Source organism: Podarcis tiliguerta, assembly GCF_965153285.1.
Source record: "Podarcis tiliguerta genome assembly, chromosome: 4".
NCBI classification, from domain to species: Eukaryota; Metazoa; Chordata; class Lepidosauria; order Squamata; family Lacertidae; genus Podarcis; species Podarcis tiliguerta.
The window spans coordinates 2,685,878-2,707,118 of NC_139537.1; the positions used below are offsets into that span (position 1 = coordinate 2,685,878).

At 45.0% G+C, this 21,241-nt stretch overlaps 1 protein-coding gene across 1 annotated transcript in view; it reads left to right on the forward strand.

The window, feature by feature from the left end:
• LOC310675535 (uncharacterized protein) overlaps positions 1–17,881 on the forward strand; it is a 42,056-nt gene extending 24,175 nt beyond the window's left edge. The window contains exons 2-10 of the mRNA XM_083436342.1: positions 2,444–2,936; positions 4,259–4,340; positions 4,617–4,699; positions 4,818–4,944; positions 5,513–6,746; positions 7,000–7,252; positions 11,215–11,671; positions 16,359–17,651; positions 17,788–17,881. Of these exons, the coding sequence (XP_083292468.1) occupies positions 2,535–2,936; positions 4,259–4,340; positions 4,617–4,699; positions 4,818–4,944; positions 5,513–6,746; positions 7,000–7,252; positions 11,215–11,475 (2,442 nt within the window). The 5' untranslated portion in view covers positions 2,444–2,534 and the 3' untranslated portion in view covers positions 11,476–11,671; positions 16,359–17,651; positions 17,788–17,881. The remainder of the gene's footprint in view (positions 1–2,443; positions 2,937–4,258; positions 4,341–4,616; positions 4,700–4,817; positions 4,945–5,512; positions 6,747–6,999; positions 7,253–11,214; positions 11,672–16,358; positions 17,652–17,787) is intronic.
• The last annotated feature ends 3,360 nt before the right edge of the window (positions 17,882–21,241 follow it).

Genomic DNA, 21,241 nt, shown 5'->3' on the forward strand with positions numbered 1-21,241 from the left:
AGGTTCGCCATCACTGCGCTAGAAGGAAAGGAAAGGGGGGGGGCGTCCCCCAAAAAGCATCTCTGGAAGTGGAATAAAGAAAGAAAAACGCGGAGGGGAGAGATGGGCACGCTGGGCTTGGCAAGGGTTAAAGGGGACCGAGCCGCCTTCCTAGAGAGGCCAGGAAGCAAGGGGGGGCAGGTCCTCCAGAGCCAAGGCCCCTCCCTCCCCAGTCCTTTCCTTGCTTTGTGTCTCTCCTGCAAGGGCCGAATCGCAGCCCCCTCCTGGGATCTGGTGAGTCTCCTCTCTCTCTGGGATCTGGTGGGGGTCCCAGGGCTGCAGCAGGGGAGGACGCCTGGGGGGACCCCAAGTCAGGGAGGAGAGGCCCAGGGGTGCAAAGACCCCCCCCATATGCTCCTGCTACCCAGAGGAGGAAGGACCCAGGGGCTGAGAGCAGGGGAGGGGCCTGATCTGCTCAGCCGGGGGGGGGGGGGACCCCAAGTCAGGGAGGAGAGGGTCCTGCCAGGGAGGGGCCAGGTCTGCCACACTCTCCTTCCTGGAGATCAGAGGATCCCAAACTCATTTGACCCTCCGCCCCCCCCCCCTTTCAGAAAAAATCTCCCTTCTTCAAACAAAGGAGTCCCTGGGAGTTTAACTCTGTGTGACATCACTCAGCCTCATTGCACAACAGAGGAAACGTGCAAATGGTTTTCCAAAGCTGGACAAGGAGGTGGACTAGCCCCCCCCTCCAAGAACAACGGAGAGGAAGGAAGGAAGGAAAGGTGGAAGAGAAAGGCCAGGAACAAAGAGAGGAATCCCAGCCCTGAGTCTGGCTGCTGCATTGGGGACCAGTTTCCCAGTGTCTCCCAGGGCAGCTCCCCACGGAGGCCACGGCAGCAATCCCCTCGCACCCAGAGCAGGGCATCCCAGGACCACATCCTCTCTGGCCCAAAGGGATTGTTGCTGGAAATGGGCGCTGCTACTCACTGAGCCTCCAGGGACCTTGGCATCAATGGCTGTGTGTGTGTGTTAAGCCATCTAATAGAATAATCATAATAAATTACCCTCCTAAATTTGAAGGGAGGTGTATTTGGCCCTGCCCACTTGGCCCTCAGGGGGTTGGCCAGATATGTACCTGGCCCTCAGAGCAAAGAAAAAGGGACCCCACCCCAGGAGTCTGCCTTGAGAGTGGCAGAGAGTCCAAGTGCAAGAAAAGGAGACAGAAGCAAGGGAGTGGGGTGGGGGGGAGCAACTCCTGAGGACCCCCGAGTGAGGACCCCCACTAGAGCCAAGCATCCATTTTCCACAAGATACAAGTCACTTCCTTGTCAGTCAGGTCTGACTTCATGCATTGACTGGAAGGCAGAAGAAACCAGGCTTCTTCATCTCCCAGAAATCCCTTCCGTTGCCTCCACATTTTGCATTGCAATCTTTCTTCTAGGAGAGCTAGAGGCTGCTTCTTCTTCTTCCTCCTCCTCCTCCTCTTCCTCCTCCTCCTCCTCCTCTTTCTTCTCCTTTCTAAAAAGGCCCTTTCCACCTGGCCTAGGGGTGAGGCCCAGACTCACCCAGCCCTGCTGTGTTAAATATGTATTCTGTAGTTGACCTCCTTTGTAATGTTTTATTTTGATATCTTTAAGAGAATATTTGTTTTCTGCTATGTTGCTTTGACTATAGACTATATATTTGACTTTCTTCAGCTTGTTTTATTGATTTTGTAGGATGTGAAACTGCAGCCAAGTACAACATTCCTACAGTGGACGACACATTAGGGGATGTTTTCTGCCACTCAGGGGAAGACTTCCTGTTTCCTCCTGAGCTGGGACAGACTTGAAGAGGGTGCAGTCTGTTGTACTAGCATGGAGGAGCACACGGCCTCCATGTTCTGATCAGTGTGTCTTCTCCATTTTGTATGTTGCTGTGTGTTTGGGGAAGTGACTCCTTAATGGCAGTCATTTGGGACTAACTTCTTTATGGAATAGTTCTAGTTGTTATGTAACAATCTGAATGAATCTGTGAGTAAACTACTTTTATATTAACATGAATCAGATTATTGTGCTTATTCATTTAAAAGGGATTGGAAGGGATTTTACCAGGAAGGAATCTTTAATAGGAAGACTCAGATGAGTCAGCAACAAGCTGATCGCTGCGTAATCTAAAAAAGGGGGATGTATGGAACTAGAATATGGAACTAGCTAGTGCATGTTAGGAAGGATATCATTAAATCATATATCCTCTTCTAACTCCCCAATTATCCCCACAGATTTAATATGCTGTAAACCGCTTTGAGAATTTTCTTTAAAATATAAAGTGTTATAGAAATTTAAATAAATAAAATAGCTCATGGTTTGGGCTGTGGTGCAGTCCAGCCCTGGTTCCCTCCAAGACTCATCCATGCTTGCTCAGGGAACCTTTTTCTTCTGATATTAGACAACTTTTGTAACTGAAGAATGTATTTGCTTTGTAGGATTTGCTAGCGCCTCTACTTAAGACAGACAGAACTTGGCAGAAGACCAAAGGGTTCCTTCTGATCTCTTAGAGGCTTCCTGAGAGCACAGATGGATGAGCGAGACTCAGCAGGCCCTGGAACAGAAAGAGGCCATGACATCCAAACTGGGAGCAGTGGGGGATTCTGGGAAAACTCTGTGCAGAAGATCCTGGGTGAGGAGGACACCCTCCGCTCAGAGGTGCAGAGCCAGCAGTTGAACCAGTTCTGCTGCCAGGAGGCCAAAGGACCCCGAGAGGTTTGCAGCCGACTCTACCACCTTGACCATCAGTGGCTGAAGCCAGAAAGGCACACGAAAGCTGAGATGCTGGACCTGGTGATCTTGGAGCAGTTCCTGGCTGTCCTTCCCCTGGAGATGGAGAGCTGGGTGAGGGACTGTGGAGCGGAGACCAGTTCCCAGGCGGTGGCCCTGGCCGAAGGTTTCCTCCTGAGTCAGGCAGAGGAGAGAAAGCAGGTGAGAGAGACTTTCCTCTGGATACTCCCAAGGGGCTCCAAACAGGACAGATAACATCCCATCATGCTCTACTGATGGCTCATATTTTTTTCCTGGGAAGTGTTACGGTAAAATCTGGGTGAGAGGCTGCTCTGCCACCCAGCTCGTCGGACTAAATCCGTGGGTCCCTGCGGAGGAAAAAATGAGCTCAGCCGGAGACAGGAGCAAGCTGCAGAAGATCCAAATTTATTGCGCAACAGGTTCAAGGCGAGATTGAACCGCGAGAACTTTGTGGCATGAACTTTTAAAACTTCCCTCCATGTCCCAGAATACAGTGCAAAATACATCACAGTTACAACATGAATACATTAAGGAGAGATTGGGTTACACAGATTACATCATGAATACATTAGGAAGAGGTTGGGTTACACAGATTAACATATGGAGGAGGGAGGGGGGAATATGCAGAGCTGGAGATATGCACAGATAAGCACATCCTGAGTACCAGTGATGAGAAGACAATGGTCCATGTATGCATAGTCTGCCACCTGGCATTGCCCAGAGGAAAGGCTTGGCAGAGTGATTTGACGGGATTAGGGTCTTCCTGAGAGTACGTGACACCTCGCTTGAGGGATTATGGAGGAGAGGGGAGGTGTCATGGAGTCCTAGAGAAATTGAGCCGATTGGCACCAAAAGCAAGAAAATTGGTGTTGCAGTTGATTTTATATGAATTTTAAAAGATTTTAGCCCATTTTATATTGACAATTGAGATCGGAAACAAAATGGATACATTGTAGCAAGATTTGACAATTTTATGAGTTCACAAGTTTCGATTCCATTGTTCTCCCAGCGGGGAGCCGTCAGCAGCTTGTCAAGAGGTTAAATGAGGCGTGCAGGAGCTCGCTGAGGTAGCTCTGCAAGACGAATGCATGGTTCTGATTGGGTAGAACGCACCCATTCAAAGGATAGGAAATATAACCCTATACGGTCTACCCATAGTAAAATAGAGCGGGAGGGAAGGCATAAGAGTTTGGGCTTATTTCGCCCATAATAGCGGATCAGTGTAGGAAAGAGGAAAGGCACTTTATTTATGGGGCTTGGGGTAAAGTGTGGTGCTTGTGCAACGGTGTGGGGGCTGAGGGGTCCATGTGGGGCTGGGTGCCCTTGAGGTCATCGCCTCGGACCCTCTGGTGACCAGCGGAAGGGTGAAGAAGACATGCTCCCCCCCTTCCGTATCAGAAGACGTCCATGGAATGAGATCTGTCACCCTTGAAGCTGTTGGCCCTGTAATTCATTTTTTAATCCTCCCCATTCTCTCTTTTGAATCCTTGTTTCTTTTTCAGGGAAAGGATCTCTTTGCAGAAATGGGCCAGCTTTCTTCTGAGGCAGAGAGGCCTCCGTTGGACACCAGAGAGAGGCAGCTGGGTAAGTAGTCTTTTCTCCGTTAGGTCTCATTCTGTTGGTTTTCCAACTCATCTGTGGGTTCTTTTCATATTTTGTTGGGGGAGATAGCTAGGGCTAAGAGCCCAGAGGTCGGGAAGATATATTTCTGCACAACTAACATCTGAAATGCACCCAAACATCCAAATGCACTCAGCAGGCGAGACTTTCTCAAAGGCCCCTCTGTAGTTTAGATGCACTGATTCACCTGTGAGACAAGAAGGCACTCTGGGCCTCCCCCTTACCTTTTTCCTCTTGCAGGTGACACAGTGATACTGGCTAAACCTCTTCATCCATCTATGAATGGGGACAGAATGGAAGCAGCGGCTGTGGAACCAGATCAGGTCAGGGGAAGCTGCCTTGTGGGGACAGAGGCCAAGGGGTGGAAGAATGTCCTAGCTCAAGGAGTGGTGATGAACAACACTGTTGTTTCAGAGGAGGACATTTCCCTTTTTCTTTTAGGGTCCAGTGTGCTTTGAAGACGTTGCTGTTTGTTTCACGGATGAGGAGTGGGAGTTGCTGGATCCTGACCAGAGAGCTCTGCATAAGGACGTCATGGAGGAGACTCGTGGGATCGTGACCTCTCTCAGTAAGGCTCCCAGTGGGATCATAATATCTGTTTCTAAATTCAAAACTCCATATGTGACTAACCTCATATATGTTCACAGAACTCAACAGCGCCCCCTACAACACCAGATATCACAACCCAAAAAATCCTTTAACAGTAAATTACTGTTTTTTTTCTGTGAATGTTCTTCCTCCAGTTGCAGCTTATTAAACAAGGATCAGCTGGTCTGAACTCCCCAGACCCTTTTGACTGTAAACTTCAGAGTTGTTAGGGAAGTTGAAGTAGCTTCTGTCAGGTTTTCAGTTTTAGTTTTTCCTCCTGTCAGTCTTTGGTTGTCCAAAGAGAAGACTGACATTGGAAATGGAGGGATGCCATGATGGAGCCAAAGAAAATCCATTCGAGAGAAGAGCCAGGCTTATCGAATCACAGGTTCCCCTAAGGATGTCGGTTGATCCCCGTTAATTAATGCACCCAACCCTTCAGAAAACCATCCATCTAACCCATTTGTGTTATTCCTCTGTTACCAGAGTTAACAAGTATTCTTCCTTAATTTCTCCCTGAGTCTCTAATCCATTACTCTTCATTGCAGATATTGATGGACTGGAAATTAAGAACAAGGGTGACCATGACAAAATCCCCACAATGGAGAAGCTGTTTAAATATCTTGAAAGTGGAAAAAGTTCCAATTCCACTTCCCATCAAGGAAATCTCATTAGGAAGAAACCCTATCATTGTGCGGAATGTGGAAAGAGCTTCAGTCATAGCTCCTCTCTCACTTACCATCAAAGAATCCATACAGGGGAGAAACCCTATCAGTGTGTGGAATGTGGAAAGAGCTTCAGTAAGAGCTCCAAACTCACTAGACATCAAAGAACTCATACAGGGGAGAAACCCTATCAGTGTGTGGAATGTGGAAAGAGCTTTAGTCAGAGCTATTCTCTCACTTCCCATCAAAGAATTCATAGAGGGGAGAAACCCTATCTGTGTGTGGAATGTGGAAAAAGCTTCAGTCAGAGCGCCAGACTCACTTCCCATCAAAGGATTCATACAGGGGAGAAACCCTATCAGTGTGTGGAATGTGGAAAGAGCTTCAATCATAGCTATTCTCTCACTTACCATCACAGAATCCATACAGGGGAGAAACCCTATCAGTGTGTGGAATGTGGAAAGAGCTTCAGGGAGAGCTCCAAACTCACTTCCCATCAAAGAACTCATACTAGGGAGAAGCCCTATCAGAGTGTGGAATATGGAGAAAGCTTCACTGAAAGCTCCAAACTCACTTCCCATAAGAGAATTTATACAGGGGAGAAACCATATCAGTGCTTGGAATGTGGAAAGAGATTCAGTAGTAACTCCAATCTCACTTCCCATCGGAGAATTCATACAGGGGAGAAACCGTATCAGTGTGTGGAATGTGGAAAAAGGTTCAGTCACAGCGCCAGTCTCACTTTCCATCAAATAATTCATACAGGGGAGAAGCCCTATCAGTGTGTGGAATGTGGAAAGAGCTTCAGTAGGAGCTCCTCTCTCACTTTCCATCAAAGAATTCATACAGGGGAGAAACCCTATCAGTGTGTGGAATGTGGAAAGAGCTTCAGTAGGAGCTCCTCTCTCACTTTCCATCAAATAATTCATACAGGCGAGAAACGCTATCAGTGTGTGGAATGTGGAAAGAGCTTCAGTAGGAGCTCCCATCTCGCTTCCCATCAGAGAATTCATACAGGGGAGAAACCCTATCAGTGTGTGGAATGTGGAAAGAGCTTTAGTCACAGCAGCAGTCTCACTTCCCATCAAAGAATTCATACAGGGGAGAAACCATATCAGTGCTTGGAATGTGGAACGAGCTTCAATAGTAACTCCAATCTCACTTCCCATCAGAGAATTCATACAGGGGAGAAACCGTATCAGTGTGTGGAATGTGGAAAAAGGTTCAGTCACAGCGCCGGTCTCACTTTCCATCAAATAATTCATACAGGGGAGAAGCCCTATCAGTGTGTGGAATGTGGAAAGAGCTTCAGTAGGAGCTCCTCTCTCACTTTCCATCAAATAATTCATACAGGGGAGAAACCCTATCAGTGTGTGGAATGTGGAAAGAGCTTCAGTAGGAGCTCCTCTCTCACTTTCCATCAAAGAATTCATACAGGCGAGAAACGCTATCAGTGTGTGGAATGTGGAAAGAGCTTCAGGAAGAGCTCCTATCTCGCTTCCCATCAGAGAATTCATACAGGGGAGAAACCCTATCAGTGTGTGGAATGTGGAAAGAGCTTTAGTCACAGCAGCAGTCTCACTTCCCATCAAAGAATTCATACAGGGGAGAAACCCTATCAGTGTGTGGAATGTGGAAAGAGCTTCAGCCGGAGCTCCAGTCTCACTTCTCATAAAAGAATTCATACAGGGGAGAATGTTGAACTGTTTCTTTAAATCTAAAGGTTCATCATTGTTTCACCCAATGTGTATACCTTTAAGGGGCCAGAGCAAGGGCCAGAGCGAACTAACGAGATCCAGCTTTACAGCTGTGGGGCATAGCAGGTGCTGCTGAGTTGCATTGATTAAGCTGTGTTGGGAATTGGCTGCAGTATATAAGGAGCAGCACCTAGCTCTGCCATTCACCCTGGGGATGGGTTGGTGGTTGGGTCGTGTTTGTTTGTAGATGTATTTGGTGTATAAGGAGTTTTTGTTTTTCTTATTAAAACCTTGTTTAAGTTATTTTTGAGTCCCTTCTTTTTAATGCAAGCTCTCCCCAGCAAGCTCTCTGCGCTACTATACTGCGAAAAGCCAACATCTTTGGTTATGGGCCCAGCTGCTGAGTGGATGACTGCATATTTTTGGACTCTGAGAAAGGTTTGAAAACTCCTCCTGTTAGCGTAGTTTTTTGTGGGTCTGGAAGAGTTCCAGAATGGTTGACCGGGTTCTCGAAGCTGAGAAGGCTCTGGTCTTCCCACAGCTGACAGATGAGAACTATAGTTTATGGTCTTTTCGGGTGGAGGCGCTTTTGACCTCTAGAGATGTATGGACCTATGTAACTGATGACCCTCCTGACCCTGTAACTGATGCTTGGTCGAAAGGAGATGCGAAAGCCAGGGCGATAATTAATCTGGCAGTCAGCGACCAGCAAGTAGTCTACATAAGGAATAAGAAAACTGCCAAAGAAATGTGGGACAGTCTTGCAGCAGTGCATGTTAGAAAAGAGTCAGCGTCTGCATTGACGTATTTCAAGCAGTTGTACCAGACGAAGTTGCAGCCTGGTGGTGATTTGGCAGCACACTTGAGACGTCTGGAGGCAATACGCTGCGAATTAATTCGAAGGGACATGGAGATACCTGATATTCAGTATGTTTTTATCATCCTTTGTTCCCTTAATGAGGACTTTGATGGTATAGCTAGCCAGATATCTGCCGTTCCACCAGTACACTTAACTGTGGAAGGGGTAACGGCAAGATTAATGGGCGAGTTGGACAGAAGGGAGGCTTGTGCCACAAGCACTCCTACTTCCGGAAGTAATGAGGGACGCCACATGCAAACTTGTGGTGATACGACTGCATTTAAAGCGGCCAAGCGTTGTTGGTTCTGCAATAAGCAGGGACATTTTGCAAAGGACTGCAGATCCAAAAGAAAGCAAGGTACTCCCAAGTCTGTTTCTGTTCGTCAGTCACGGTCGTCAGCCCAGCAGCCGACATCGTACCGTAAAGGCAGAAACGAGCCGCGAGCTTTTCATGCTCGGACAACAGGTCGTAAAAGACTTAAAGGTGCCAAGTGGAAGTCTTTTATTGTTGACTCAGGAGCTTCTCAGCATGTCTGCAACAATCGAAGCTTATTTATTTCTTTCGAAGAGGAAATTGGTAATGTACATTTAGCCAATTCACAAGTCCTGCAGTCGCTTGGCAGGGGTACTGTTAAACTTGACTCTTTAAACATTACGATAGCAAACTGCATTTACTGCCCATCAGTGGACAATTTATTATCAGTAAGGTGTTTTGCTCGTCAAGGCATAACTGTGCGTTTCTTAAATTCAATGTGTGAGTTTTTTGAGGGGAACAAACGTCTATTGTATGCCCGGGAATCTGACGGTTTATATAGACTGTATTTTCGCACCTGCTCCCAATCGCCTATAAATTGCAGAGCAGCACAGTCAAGCCAGGGGTTCAGGAATGTAAGGCCACATTCCGGGTGTGTCCACGAGGTGCACAGAATTCTGGGACACCTGAATTTTGCTGATGTAATTAAGACAAAGAATATTGTTAATGGCCTCAACTTAAAACCATGTGAATTCTTTATGCAATGTCTATCCTGTTGCAAAAATAAGATTAAGGTTGCACGCAAGGGTAGGTGCTCAGATAGGAAAGTAACTGAGCCATTTGAGCGTGTACATTGTGATTTAGTTGGGCCACTCCCACCATCATTAGGAGGTTCTAAGTACTGGCTTACCCTGATAGACCAGTATAGTAGATACTGTTGGACTTATGCAATAGCTGAAAAGTCCCAAGCATTTGAGAAGTACAAAGTTTTTTGCAACTGGGTAAAAACGCACTTTAACAAACCAATTAAGAACCTGTTTTCTGACCGGGGCGGGGAATTTGTTTCTGAGGATTTTGAGAAATTCCTGGAAGCGCAGGGGACTACTCATGAGTTATCTTGCCCCCGAAGTCCCTGGCAAAATGGGCTTGTTGAAGTTGCGCAGCGTGACCTGCAGGCAGGGGTTAAAACTTATCTGCATGATGCTAATCTGCCCAAAGATTTTTGGGCTGAAGCGCTCAATGCGTTTTGTTTTGTTAGAAATCGAAGTTATCATTCTGGTTTAGATGTCACCCCCTATGAAAAGCTGTTTAAAAAACACCCTAATCTGAAATACCTACGCATTTGGGGTTCAGATGTAATTATGCATTATCCCGCTAAGCAGAAATTGGGTGAGCGTAGTGTTCAGGGAAAATTAATGGGCTACCAGCAGGGGGCGTACAGAATTTACGTCCCAGCAACTGGCAAATTTCATATTACCAGAAGCATGATACAAACTGTAAATTGGAATGGAGTTGCTATTTTCCAAGATACTGATGGTATAAATGATACTGAAGAAGAAGAGGAAGCAGGAGCAGCAGCAGCAGGAAATGGTGCTTCTGAATTAATGGGAGAAGACAAAAAGCCTGTTGAATCTGATAATTTGTTTTATGATTTAAAGTCACATGCACCCAAGGGGAGGTTAGATTCTCTTGAGTTTTCTGACCGTGAGCTTAGCCTACAGGCATCTCTTCAGTCTGACAATGATGGTTTACAACCTGAAACTAGTAGTTCACTTAGTCCTATTAAGTCTGAGGAGTCTGACTCTCCTTCCGGACTGAGACGTTCAGATAGAAAGAGGCAGAAGCCACAACGATTTGCAGATGAACATTTTAATACTGTGTATGCCAATAAGGCAGTTTTTGAGCCAAAAAGCTACAATGATGTTCAGAATTTACCTAAGCACCAAGCTGTAAATTGGTATAAAGCTATGAACTCTGAGATAGCTTCTTTAAAAGAGCATAACACTTGGTCTCTTGTACCTCTAACCCCAGATATGAGACTTATAGATTCAAAATGGGTTTATAGAGCTAAAATGAATGGGGGGAAAAAATGAAGTTGTAAGGTACAAGGCAAGATTAGTCGCTAGAGGTTTTCAACAAATTCCCAGAGTGGACTCGCTATTCTATGTTCAGAAACCAATACGCAGCGCACTAGAGTCTTAAGATTACGTTTACAGTTTGTAAAGAAACTAATTGCTGATAAAATGATTGTATTTAAATATGTTCCAGGTGACAATCAAATTGCAGACATTTTTACTAAAGCACTTCCAAAGGTTACACATGAAAAACATGTACAAAGTATGCTTTATGTTTTTGTTCCACAATGATAAACCGCAGGGGAAATGTTGAACTGTTTCTTTAAATCTAAAGGTTCATCATTGTTTCACCCAATGTGTATACCTTTAAGGGGCCAGAGCAAGGGCCAGAGCGAACTAACGAGATCCAGCTTTACAGCTGTGGGGCATAGCAGGTGCTGCTGAGTTGCATTGATTAAGCTGTGTTGGGAATTGGCTGCAGTATATAAGGAGCAGCACCTAGCTCTGCCATTCACCCTGGGGATGGGTTGGTGGTTGGGTCGTGTTTGTTTGTAGATGTATTTGGTGTATAAGGAGTTTTTGTTTTTCTTATTAAAACCTTGTTTAAGTTATTTTTGAGTCCCTTCTTTTTAATGCAAGCTCTCCCCAGCAAGCTCTCTGCGCTACTATACTGCGAAAAGCCAACAGAGAAACCCTATCAGTGTGTGGAATGTGGAAAAAGGTTCATTCAAAACTACCATCTCACTTCCCATCAAAGAATTCATACAGGGGAGAAACCCTATCAGTGTGTGGAATGTGGAAAGAGCTTCACTAATAGCTCCACTCTCACTTCCCATCAGAGAATTCATACAGGGGAAAAACCCTATCAGTGCTTTGAATGTGGAAAGAGCTTCAGGAAGAGCTCCAATCTCAGTTCCCATCAGAGAATTCATACACACCACTTTAAACAGGCCTTTGGCTGATTGACATCTAATGCCCTTTTAAAATGTGGTGGGGAGGTGGGGGTTACAGGTTGTGGGCTGTGTGTTTTGTTTTTTCATTGTGTGACTTTATGTTGCAACCGTCCTGAGACCTGTGGGTATAGAGAATAAGAGCCAACTCTTAGATTCTGAGGGGTCTTTATCCCCCCAATAAGATATGTGAGGGGACCACCCCCTAGTGTTGAACTGTTTCTTTAAATGTAAGGATTCATCATTGTTTCACCCAATGTGTATACCTTTAAGGGGCCGGAGCAAGGGCCAGAGTAAACTAATGATATCCAGCCTTGCAGCTGTAAGGCATAGCAGGTGCTGCTGAGTTGCATTGATTAAGCTGTGTTGGGAATTGGCCACAGTATATAAGGGGCAGCACCTAGCTCTGCCTTTTTACCCTGGGGATGGGTTGGTGGTTGGGTCGTGTTTGTTTGTAGATGTATTTGGTGTTTAAGGAGTTTTTGTTTTTCTTATTAAAACCTTGTTTAAGTTATTTTTGAGTCCCTTCTTTTTAATGCAAGCTCTCCCCAGCAAGCTTTCTGCGCTACTATACTGCGGAAAAGCCAACATCTTTGGTTATGGGCCCAGCTGCTGAGTGGATGACTGCATATTTTTGGACTCTGAGAAAGGTTTGAAAACTCCTTCTCCTGTTAGCGTAGTTTTTGTGGGTCTGGAAGAGTTCCAGAATGGTTGACCGGGTTCCAGAAGCGGAGAAGGCTCTAGTCTTCCCACAGCTAACAGATGAGAACTATAGTTTATGGTCTTTTCGGGTGGAGGCGCTTTTGACCTCTAGAGATGTTTGGACCTATGTAACTGATGACCCTCCTGACCCTGTAACTGATGCTTGGTCGAAAGGAGATGCGAAAGCCAGGGCGATAATTAATTTGGCAGTCAGCGACCAGCAAGTAGTCTATATAAGGAATAAGAAAACTGCCAAAGAAATGTGGGACAGTCTTGCAGCAGTGCATGTTAGAAAAGAGTCAGCATCTGCATTGACGTATTTCAAGCAGTTGTACCAGACGAAATTGCAGCCTGGTGGTGATTTGGCAGCACACTTGAGACGTCTGGAGGCAATACGCTGCGAATTAATTCGAAGGGACATGGCGATACCTGATATTCAGTATGTTTTTATCATCCTTTGTTCCCTTAATGAGGACTTTGATGGTATAGCCAGCCAGATATCTGCCGTCCCACCAGCACAATTAACTGTGGAAGGGGTAACGGCAAGATTAATGGGCGAGTTGGGCAGAAGGGAGGCTTGTGCCATAAGAACTCCTATTTCCAGAAATAATGAGGGACGCCACATGCAAGCTGGTGGTGATACGACTGCATTTAAAGTGGCCAAGCGTTGTTGGTTCTGCAATAAGCAGGGACATTTTGCAAAGGACTGCAGATCCAAAAGAAAGCAAGGTACTCCCAAGTCTGTTTCTGTTCGTCAGTCACGGTCGTCAGCCCAGCAGCCGACATCGTACCGTAAAGACAGAAACGAGCCGCGAGCTTTTCATGCTCGGACAGCAGATCGTAAAAGACTTAAAGGTGCCAAGTGGAAGTCTTTTGTTGTGGACTCAGGTGCGTCTCAGCATTTCTGCAACGATCGAAGCTTGTTTATTTCTTTCGAAGAGGAAATTGGTAATGTACATTTAGCCAATTCACAAGTCTTGCAGTCGCTTGGCAGAGGTACTGTTAAACTTGACTCTTTAAACATTACAATAGCAAACTGCATTTACTGCCCATCAGTGGACAATTTATTATCAGTAAGGTGTTTTGCTCGTCAAGGCATAACTGTGCGTTTCTTAAATTCAATGTGTGAGTTTTTTGAGGGGAACAAACGTCTATTGTATGCCCGGGAATCTGATGGTTTATATAGACTGTATTTTCGCGCCTACTCCCAATCACCTATAAATTGCAGAGCAGCACAGTCAAGCCAGGGGTTGAGGAATGTAAGGCCACATTCTGGGTGTGTCCACGAGGCGCACAGAATTCTGGGACACCTGAATTTTGCCGATGTAATTAAGACAAAGAATATTGTTAATGGCCTCAACTTAAAATCATGTAAATTCTTTATGCAATGTCTATCCTGTTGCAAAAATAAGATCAAGGTTGCACGTAAGGGTAGGTGCTCAGATAGGAAAGTAACTGAGCCATTTGAGCGTGTGCATTGTGATTTAGTTGGGCCACTCCCACCATCATTAGGAGGTTCTAAGTACTGGCTTACCCTCATAGACCAGTATAGTAGATATTGTTGGACTTATGCAATAGCTGAAAAGTCCCAAGCATTTGAGAAGTACAAAGTTTTTTGCAACTGGGTAAAAACGCACTTTAACAAACCAATTAAGAACCTGTTTTCTGACCGGGGTGGGGAATTTGTTTCTGAGGATTTTGAGAAATTCCTGGAAGCGCAGGGGACTACTCATGAGTTATCTTGCCCCCGAAGTCCCTGGCAAAATGGGCTTGTTGAAGTTGTGCAGCGTGACCTGCAGGCAGGGGTTAAAACTTATCTGCACGATGCTAATCTGCCCAAAGATTTTTGGGCTGAAGCGCTCAATGCGTTTTGTTTTGTTAAAAATCGAAGTTATCATTCTGGTTTAGATGTCACCCCCTATGAGAAGCTGTTTAAAAAACGCCCTAATCTGAAATACCTACGCATTTGGGGTTCAGATGTAATTATGCATTATCCCGCTAAGCAGAAATTGGGTGAGCGTAGTGTTCAGGGAAAATTAATGGGCTACCAGCAGGGGGCATACAGAATTTACATACCAGCAACTGGCAAATTTCATATTACCAGAAGCATGATACAAACTGTAAATTGGAATGGAGTTGCTGTTTTCCAAGATGCTGATGGCATAGATAATACTGAGGAAGAAGAGGAGGAGGAAGCAGGAGCAGCAGCAGCAGGAAATGGTGCTTCTGAATTAATGGGAGAAGACAAAAAGCCTGTTGAATCTGATAATTTATTTGATGATTTAAAGTTACAGGCACCCGAGGAGAGGTTAGATTCTCTTGAGTTTTCTGACCGTGAGCTTAGCCTACAGGCATCTCTTCAGTCTGACAATGATGGTTTACAACCTGAAACTAGTAGTTCACTTAGTCCTATTAAGTCTGAGGAGTCTGACTCTCCTTCCGGACTGAGACGTTCAGATAGAAAGAGGCAGAAGCCACAACGATTTGCAGATGAACATTTTAATACTGTGTATGCCAATAAGGCGGTTTTTGAGCCAAAAAGCTACAATGATGTTCAGAATTTACCTAAGCACCAAGCTGTAAATTGGTATAAAGCTATGGACTCTGAGATAGCTTCTTTAAAAGAACAAATTTTTATGCGTGTTCCTGAAGGCATAGATGCTGCTGAGGGTTTGGTATGCAAATTAAATAAATCCCTTTATGGTCTGCACCAAAGTGGGAGAAATTGGCACCAAACTTTAGCAAAAGAATTGCTGGATATTGGTTTTTCACAAGGAAAGGCAGACAATTGTGTGTTCATAAAGGAAAGGGCAAACTCTGTAACTAAGATATGTGTGTATGTAGATGATGTGTTAGTTTCTACAAAAACCAAACAGGAATATGAACAAGTAGTATCACAGTTACAGAAGAAATTTGATGTGGTGGAATTAGGCATAGCTAAAAATTACTTATCCATGCAAATTGAGAAAGGCAAAAATGGATCTTTTCTGGTTCATCAAACTGCAAAAATTGATGATCTTGTTGAAATGCTATGTTTAGAAAATGCAAATGGGAAGGAAACGCCTATGGTGTGTGGTTTCACCTTTACAGGTGAAGATATGCCATTTCCTAACAAAACTTTGTATCGGTCTGCTATAGGCAAGCTAAATTTCATTCAAAGAATCTCAAGACCAGATATAACTTATGCTTTTCATTTTCTGGCAAAATTTGTGGAAAAGCCCACTACACAATGTTTCTCTGCTCTTAAAAGAGTGGTAATGTACCTTAAACATACCAAACATTATAGGTTGCAGTTTACATCTAGTATTGACAAAGGTTTTGAAATTTTCTGTGATGCATCTCATGCAGTAGAACAAAATAATTGCAGGGGTGTGTCTGGTATGGTGTTTTGTTATAACAGTTGTCCTTTTGAATGGAAGTCCCAGACACAAACCATTATTTGTCTCTCCACAACAGAGAGTGAATTATGTGCATGTGTTCAGGCCACTCGTGATATAGAATGGTATATGCAAGTATTTGCTGACCTACAGATGCAAGTAACACTACCAGTGATAGTTCACCTTGATTCCCAGAGTGGACTCGCTATCCTATGTTCAGAAACCAATACGCAGCGCACTAGAGTCTTAAGATTACGTTTGCAGTTTGTAAAGAAATTAATTGCTGACAAAATGGTTGTATTTAAATATGTTCCAGGTGACAATCAAATTGCAGACATTTTTACTAAAGCACTTCCAAAGGTTACACATGAAAAACATGTACAAAGTATGCTTTATGTTTTTGTTCCACAATGATGAACCGCAGGGGAAATGTTGAACTGTTTCTTTAAATGTAAGGATTCATCATTGTTTCACCCAATGTGTATACCTTTAAGGGGCCGGAGCAAGGGCCAGAGTAAACTAATGATATCCAGCCTTGCAGCTGTAAGGCATAGCAGGTGCTGCTGAGTTGCATTGATTAAGCTGTGTTGGGAATTGGCCACAGTATATAAGGGGCAGCACCTAGCTCTGCCTTTTTACCCTGGGGATGGGTTGGTGGTTGGGTCGTGTTTGTTTGTAGATGTATTTGGTGTTTAAGGAGTTTTTGTTTTTCTTATTAAAACCTTGTTTAAGTTATTTTTGAGTCCCTTCTTTTTAATGCAAGCTCTCCCCAGCAAGCTTTCTGCGCTACTATACTGCGGAAAAGCCAACACCTAGTTCATAGGAACAGCCATTCAAATGGCATGCTTGCACCGCATCCTGTGACTGTTTAACCGAGGCGGGGCTTACTAAACCCCTTCTATATTTTATTCAAGTTGGCACCCCTGCTATAGGGTGAAATTGAAATGAAATAAATGCATAAATAAAATAACACCATCTTGATTGCCTTCATTTGCACATGTTCCAGCTTGTCAATATCCTTAATATTATCATTTTATAATTCATGCACCCTTCATCTGAAGATTTCATGTTGGTTCACAGAATAAACAGATAGGTTGAAAGCATGGCTTTCTCAAAAACGAGTCAAGCTAGAGAAATCTCTCTTTTTTCATTTTCTTTTTTTGGATGGAGTTACAGACTGTTTCTCGAGGGATTTCTGTGGTAATAGTGCATCTTAATTTCAGTAAGGTTTTTGACAAAGTCCCCCGTGATATTTATGTGAGGAAGCTGGTAAAATGAGGCTGAACAAGGTAACTGTTAGGTGGATTTGACTGACCAAACCCAAAGAGGACTCCTTCATGGTTCCTCCTCTTCCTGGGGAAAAGTGACAAGAGGGGTGCTGCAGGGTTCTGTCCTGGGCCCGTTGTCGTTCAGCGTCTTTATAAATGACTTGGATGAAGGAACTGAGGGGATGCTCATCACATTTGTAGACGACACCAAACGGGGAGCGGAGGCCAACGTGGCAGAAGGCAGAATCAGATCAAGGGCAGGAATAGCACCACTTTCTTCTGCCTTGGTCAGGCCCCACCTAGAATACTGTTCTAGTTACAGGTAAGTAACCATGTTGGTCTGCCGTAGGCGAAATAAAATAAAATGGTATCTGAAGAAGTGTGCATGCACATGAAAGCTCATACAAATAACAAAATGTGTTGGTCTCTCAGGTGCTACTGGAAGGAATTTTTTTATTTTGTTTCCAGAATACTGTGTTCAATTCTGGGCACCACAATTTCAGTATCTTAAATTTTTGTTTGCCAAGGGAAATTAAGAAGGCGAGGGAACACAATCTATATTCCTTTTATGACAAGTGACCAAAGTTTATTGAATATATAAATTGTTAAGACTGTTGCCGGAATCCACCCAGCACTCATGGGAAAAGGTGGCGTGATCTTTTAGAGTAATCAAATGAAACTTGTAACACATGGCAGGAAGAAAGTCTGCAATTTCATCAGGGTAAGGTATTTGTTGTTTATAGTTGTAACCATTGCTTTCTTTAAAATTATCTACCATGAAAATAAATAAAAGCATTTTTTTTAAAAGGTAAGGTAAACGGCGTTTCCGTGTGCTGCGCTGGTGCTGGCTTGCCAGAGCAGCTTCGTCACGCTGGCCACGTGACCCGGAAGTGTCTCCGGACAGCGCTGGCCCCCAGCCTCTTAAGTGAGATGGGCGCACAACCCTAGAGTCGGACACGACTGGCCCGTACGGGCAGGGGTACCTTTACCTTTAACTCCCAGTTATTTCACATTATCTATGTGTTTCTGTGTGTTCAGCATATATGATCGCAGGTGAGATTGAATAAAAGACTTCCTGGGAAATTCCCTTTGACTGCTTCTGTATTGTTTCAAATGTGGCTTCACTTACAGATAAGAACAAATCATATTCATTGCTGACAAATCATACCCTTGTCAGCTCATTAATCTCCAACCCAACAAACCCTGCGCTTAGCATGAGCAGCTGCTTTCTTCCCATTTCTTAGGTGGAAAGAACTGATAAGGAAGAAGGGAGATAGACCCTTTCCCTCAAACTTTGGGGATCTGGGGGGCTTCATTTCACCCCTTGGTCCTGTTCCTGAAAGCTTGGCAAATGTGGAGTATTTGCTCACACTCTGCCATGACTTAAAAATCAACCTTTTTGATTTTTTAAAGAATGGTATTGCAGTGCTAAAAAGGCTCAAGAAAGTAATTCCTGTAGTAGCTGGCATCTTAGCGAGCCCAATGCCACTCTGCCAACTGTCTGACTCCCAGCTAACTAATCTGGAAAGCTGTCTTGTCATCTCTGTCTGTAAAGACGTCCGTGTCCCTTGAATTCACAATTAAGCATTTCTGGAAGAGGAAATTATATGCGTTTGTTTAGAAAGCACTATATCTGAATAAATTGAGAAAGTCTGGTTTTCAGTAACTACGATTAAGCTAACATTACAAAAGAATGCATCTAAACCGGCCTAACGGACTCATGGGGAAATAAGTATTTTGGGGGATGTTTTGAAAAAGTAAATTTAGTGAACCAGTGATGCCCTCTGAGCCAAAGGGTCATATGCCGAGAAGGCCTCGCTCCTGACAGCAATCGTGCTGCAGCATTCTGCACCGGCTGAAGCTTCTGGACCAAGCGCAAGGGATGCCCCACAAGGAGGGCACTGTGGTCATCCAGCCTTGAAGAAACGAAGGCATGAGGCCAGGCTCTCCCGGTCCTGGAATGTGGAACCATCTGCAGTTGCTCAAAGGCACTTCCAGCCACTGAGTGCCTGAGTCTCGGCTGGATCCGGAAGCAGCCACAAGTCTCATAAGGTTCATATGGAGAGAACCTTTGGCTTACCCTATTTACTAATAAAATAACTGGAAACAGACATGAGATAAATAAAACGAAAGCAAACATTTGTGGCCCCCTCTCGTGGTTTCCGCCCAAATGCCAGTGTTGTGGGAGAGGCACCATGACTGGCAGAGCCCGGCTTGGCACCCAGGAAGGCAAGGAGGTGTCTAGTGGTTTGCAGGCCCCTTTCGCCATTGGTCAAAAAGTCCAAGCACCCTCTGGCGGATCTGCTGGGTCTTCACCCCACAAACTCCGGGTGTCAGAAAGCGAGTGTGGATCCTTGCGAAGATAAGAGCCCAGGACTCCAGCCTGTCTTTTCCAGGATTTATTGAGTGCAAACTTATGTACAGTGCAGAAGTTTCAAAAGCAGAATCCGGAAGTGCCCCCCTCCTATTCCCCCTCCAGCAAAAAAGACCCGGAAGCCCCCCTCTCCGTTTTTTTCCCTTACGTGGAAAACTAAGCGACGTAAACTGCTCATTCCTTTCCTTGGTCGCAGTTTTTTGGCTCCGCTCTCTCTCATCTTCCGTGTCTCCTGAAAGCTGCCCCTTCCTTCCCTGACTCTGACGAAGTGCAGTTGCTCAGCAGAGGGGGGCGGCTCTCTGTCCATTTCTGTCTCTCCCCCCTCCCCTGCAAACAGATCCCTGACAACGGGGTTCACCATGGGCGGCAGGAGGAGGTAGAGGCAGCCCAGCAGGATGTTGGCGTAGTTGCCGTTAGGCAGGGCGGGCGACCAGGCAAACGACATTATACGTGCCAGCCTGCTCTTCTCATCTGGGATCCATCAATCTTCTTCCCTGACGAGATTCTGTGACTCATGTCCAGAGACACTGAGCACACATTAGCAAAGAGAGAACATCAGCAGAAGCCAGGCTCTGGGGTGTGAGTACTAAGCTACTTTATTTATATACACAATCAGGACAAAGGAAAACATGGCTCCTCTCCTTCTTGCTCTCGGAGAGGAGAGAACAAAAAAAAAACAAAAATACAGAACGGAACTTCTGTTCACAAGACTCCAACAATCAGTGCTGGAATGTAAAACACAGACGTGACTAAAACAATCCCACACGTCTGCACAGCGGGGGAATGGAAAACCAACATCCTCCCCCTTTCCATGTACCCACTGCTGCAATCCTTCAGCACAACTGCAACCGCCATACATATTCATCAATCTGTTCTCTGGGAACAACTTTTGACAACAGATCTACAGGAATCTCTTTTCCTGACATGTAGGAGATGTGAATGAGTCCCTTCTGGATACATTCCCTTGCACAATGTAATTTAATCTGCAAGTACTTGGTTCTTTGCTTACATCCCTCAGACATTAGCAAAGACAAACATGACCTGTTGTCTTGATAAACCTGTATAGGACATCTCACATCAATCTTTATGTCCTCACACAATTGCAACAACCATTCCCAACCCAAAAGTGAATATGACAGTGCATTAAGTGTGTTAAGTTCAGCTTCACAGGAACTTAAACTCACTCTTGTTTGCTTCTTGCACAACCAGTCAAACAGACACAGGTTGTACATGTAGAAGGGCTCCAGAAGGGCTTTTGCCATCCGTGGTGTCACTTCCAAAACTTGCATCTGCAAATATCTCGAGACCTCCAGACTCCTGATTAGTGAATCTGTCTGTAGTGCATAGTCCCTTTCAGGTAACGTGCTATGCGTTTCAGTGCTTCCCGATCCTTAACTGTAGGATTGTTAGCATGTCTGCTCAGCAAAGACACAAGTATCATATATACTACCAAGTATAAATATATACTACCAAGATGATTGTCAGCTATGTCCCTTCGCTGACAGGAAGCGGGAATGCTGGCAGACAGAGGGAACAGATTAGGCAGCTCAAGCAGTGAATCAGACAGAGAAAGACAGGCAGTAGCCTCTCCAAAAACTTGTAGGCTCTTGAGACTTTGCAAGAGGCCCAAAAAGGAAAGGACGGTGGGGGTTTTCCTGCTGGAGGAAAAGGGGGGTGGAGCTCAGTCCCAGCAACTGCTTCCTTGGGGAATGGCGCTGAGTAGCTGAGCTCCGTCATGTTTTGGTTTCTTTGAGCAATAAATCTGAAATAATTGACTGGCAGAGTTGTCTGGCGTCGGTGGGAGAGACCCAAGCCATGACAATGATATCCTTTTGTCAATGAATGTCAGGAGTGGAGAACCCCTCCTCCGCTGGCACCATCCAAGACAAGAAGAACAAGCAAGTTTGTATCAGTCTTCTGGTTGCAAGACAAAGAATCCAGGTCTCCACGCAAAGGAGATGTTGCCTGCTCTGAAGACCACCTCTTCCATCCCCAACAACATCCTGTGTACCTACAGAAGGTCCCGGGAATCACACTCCTCTACATTCTCTGTTCCT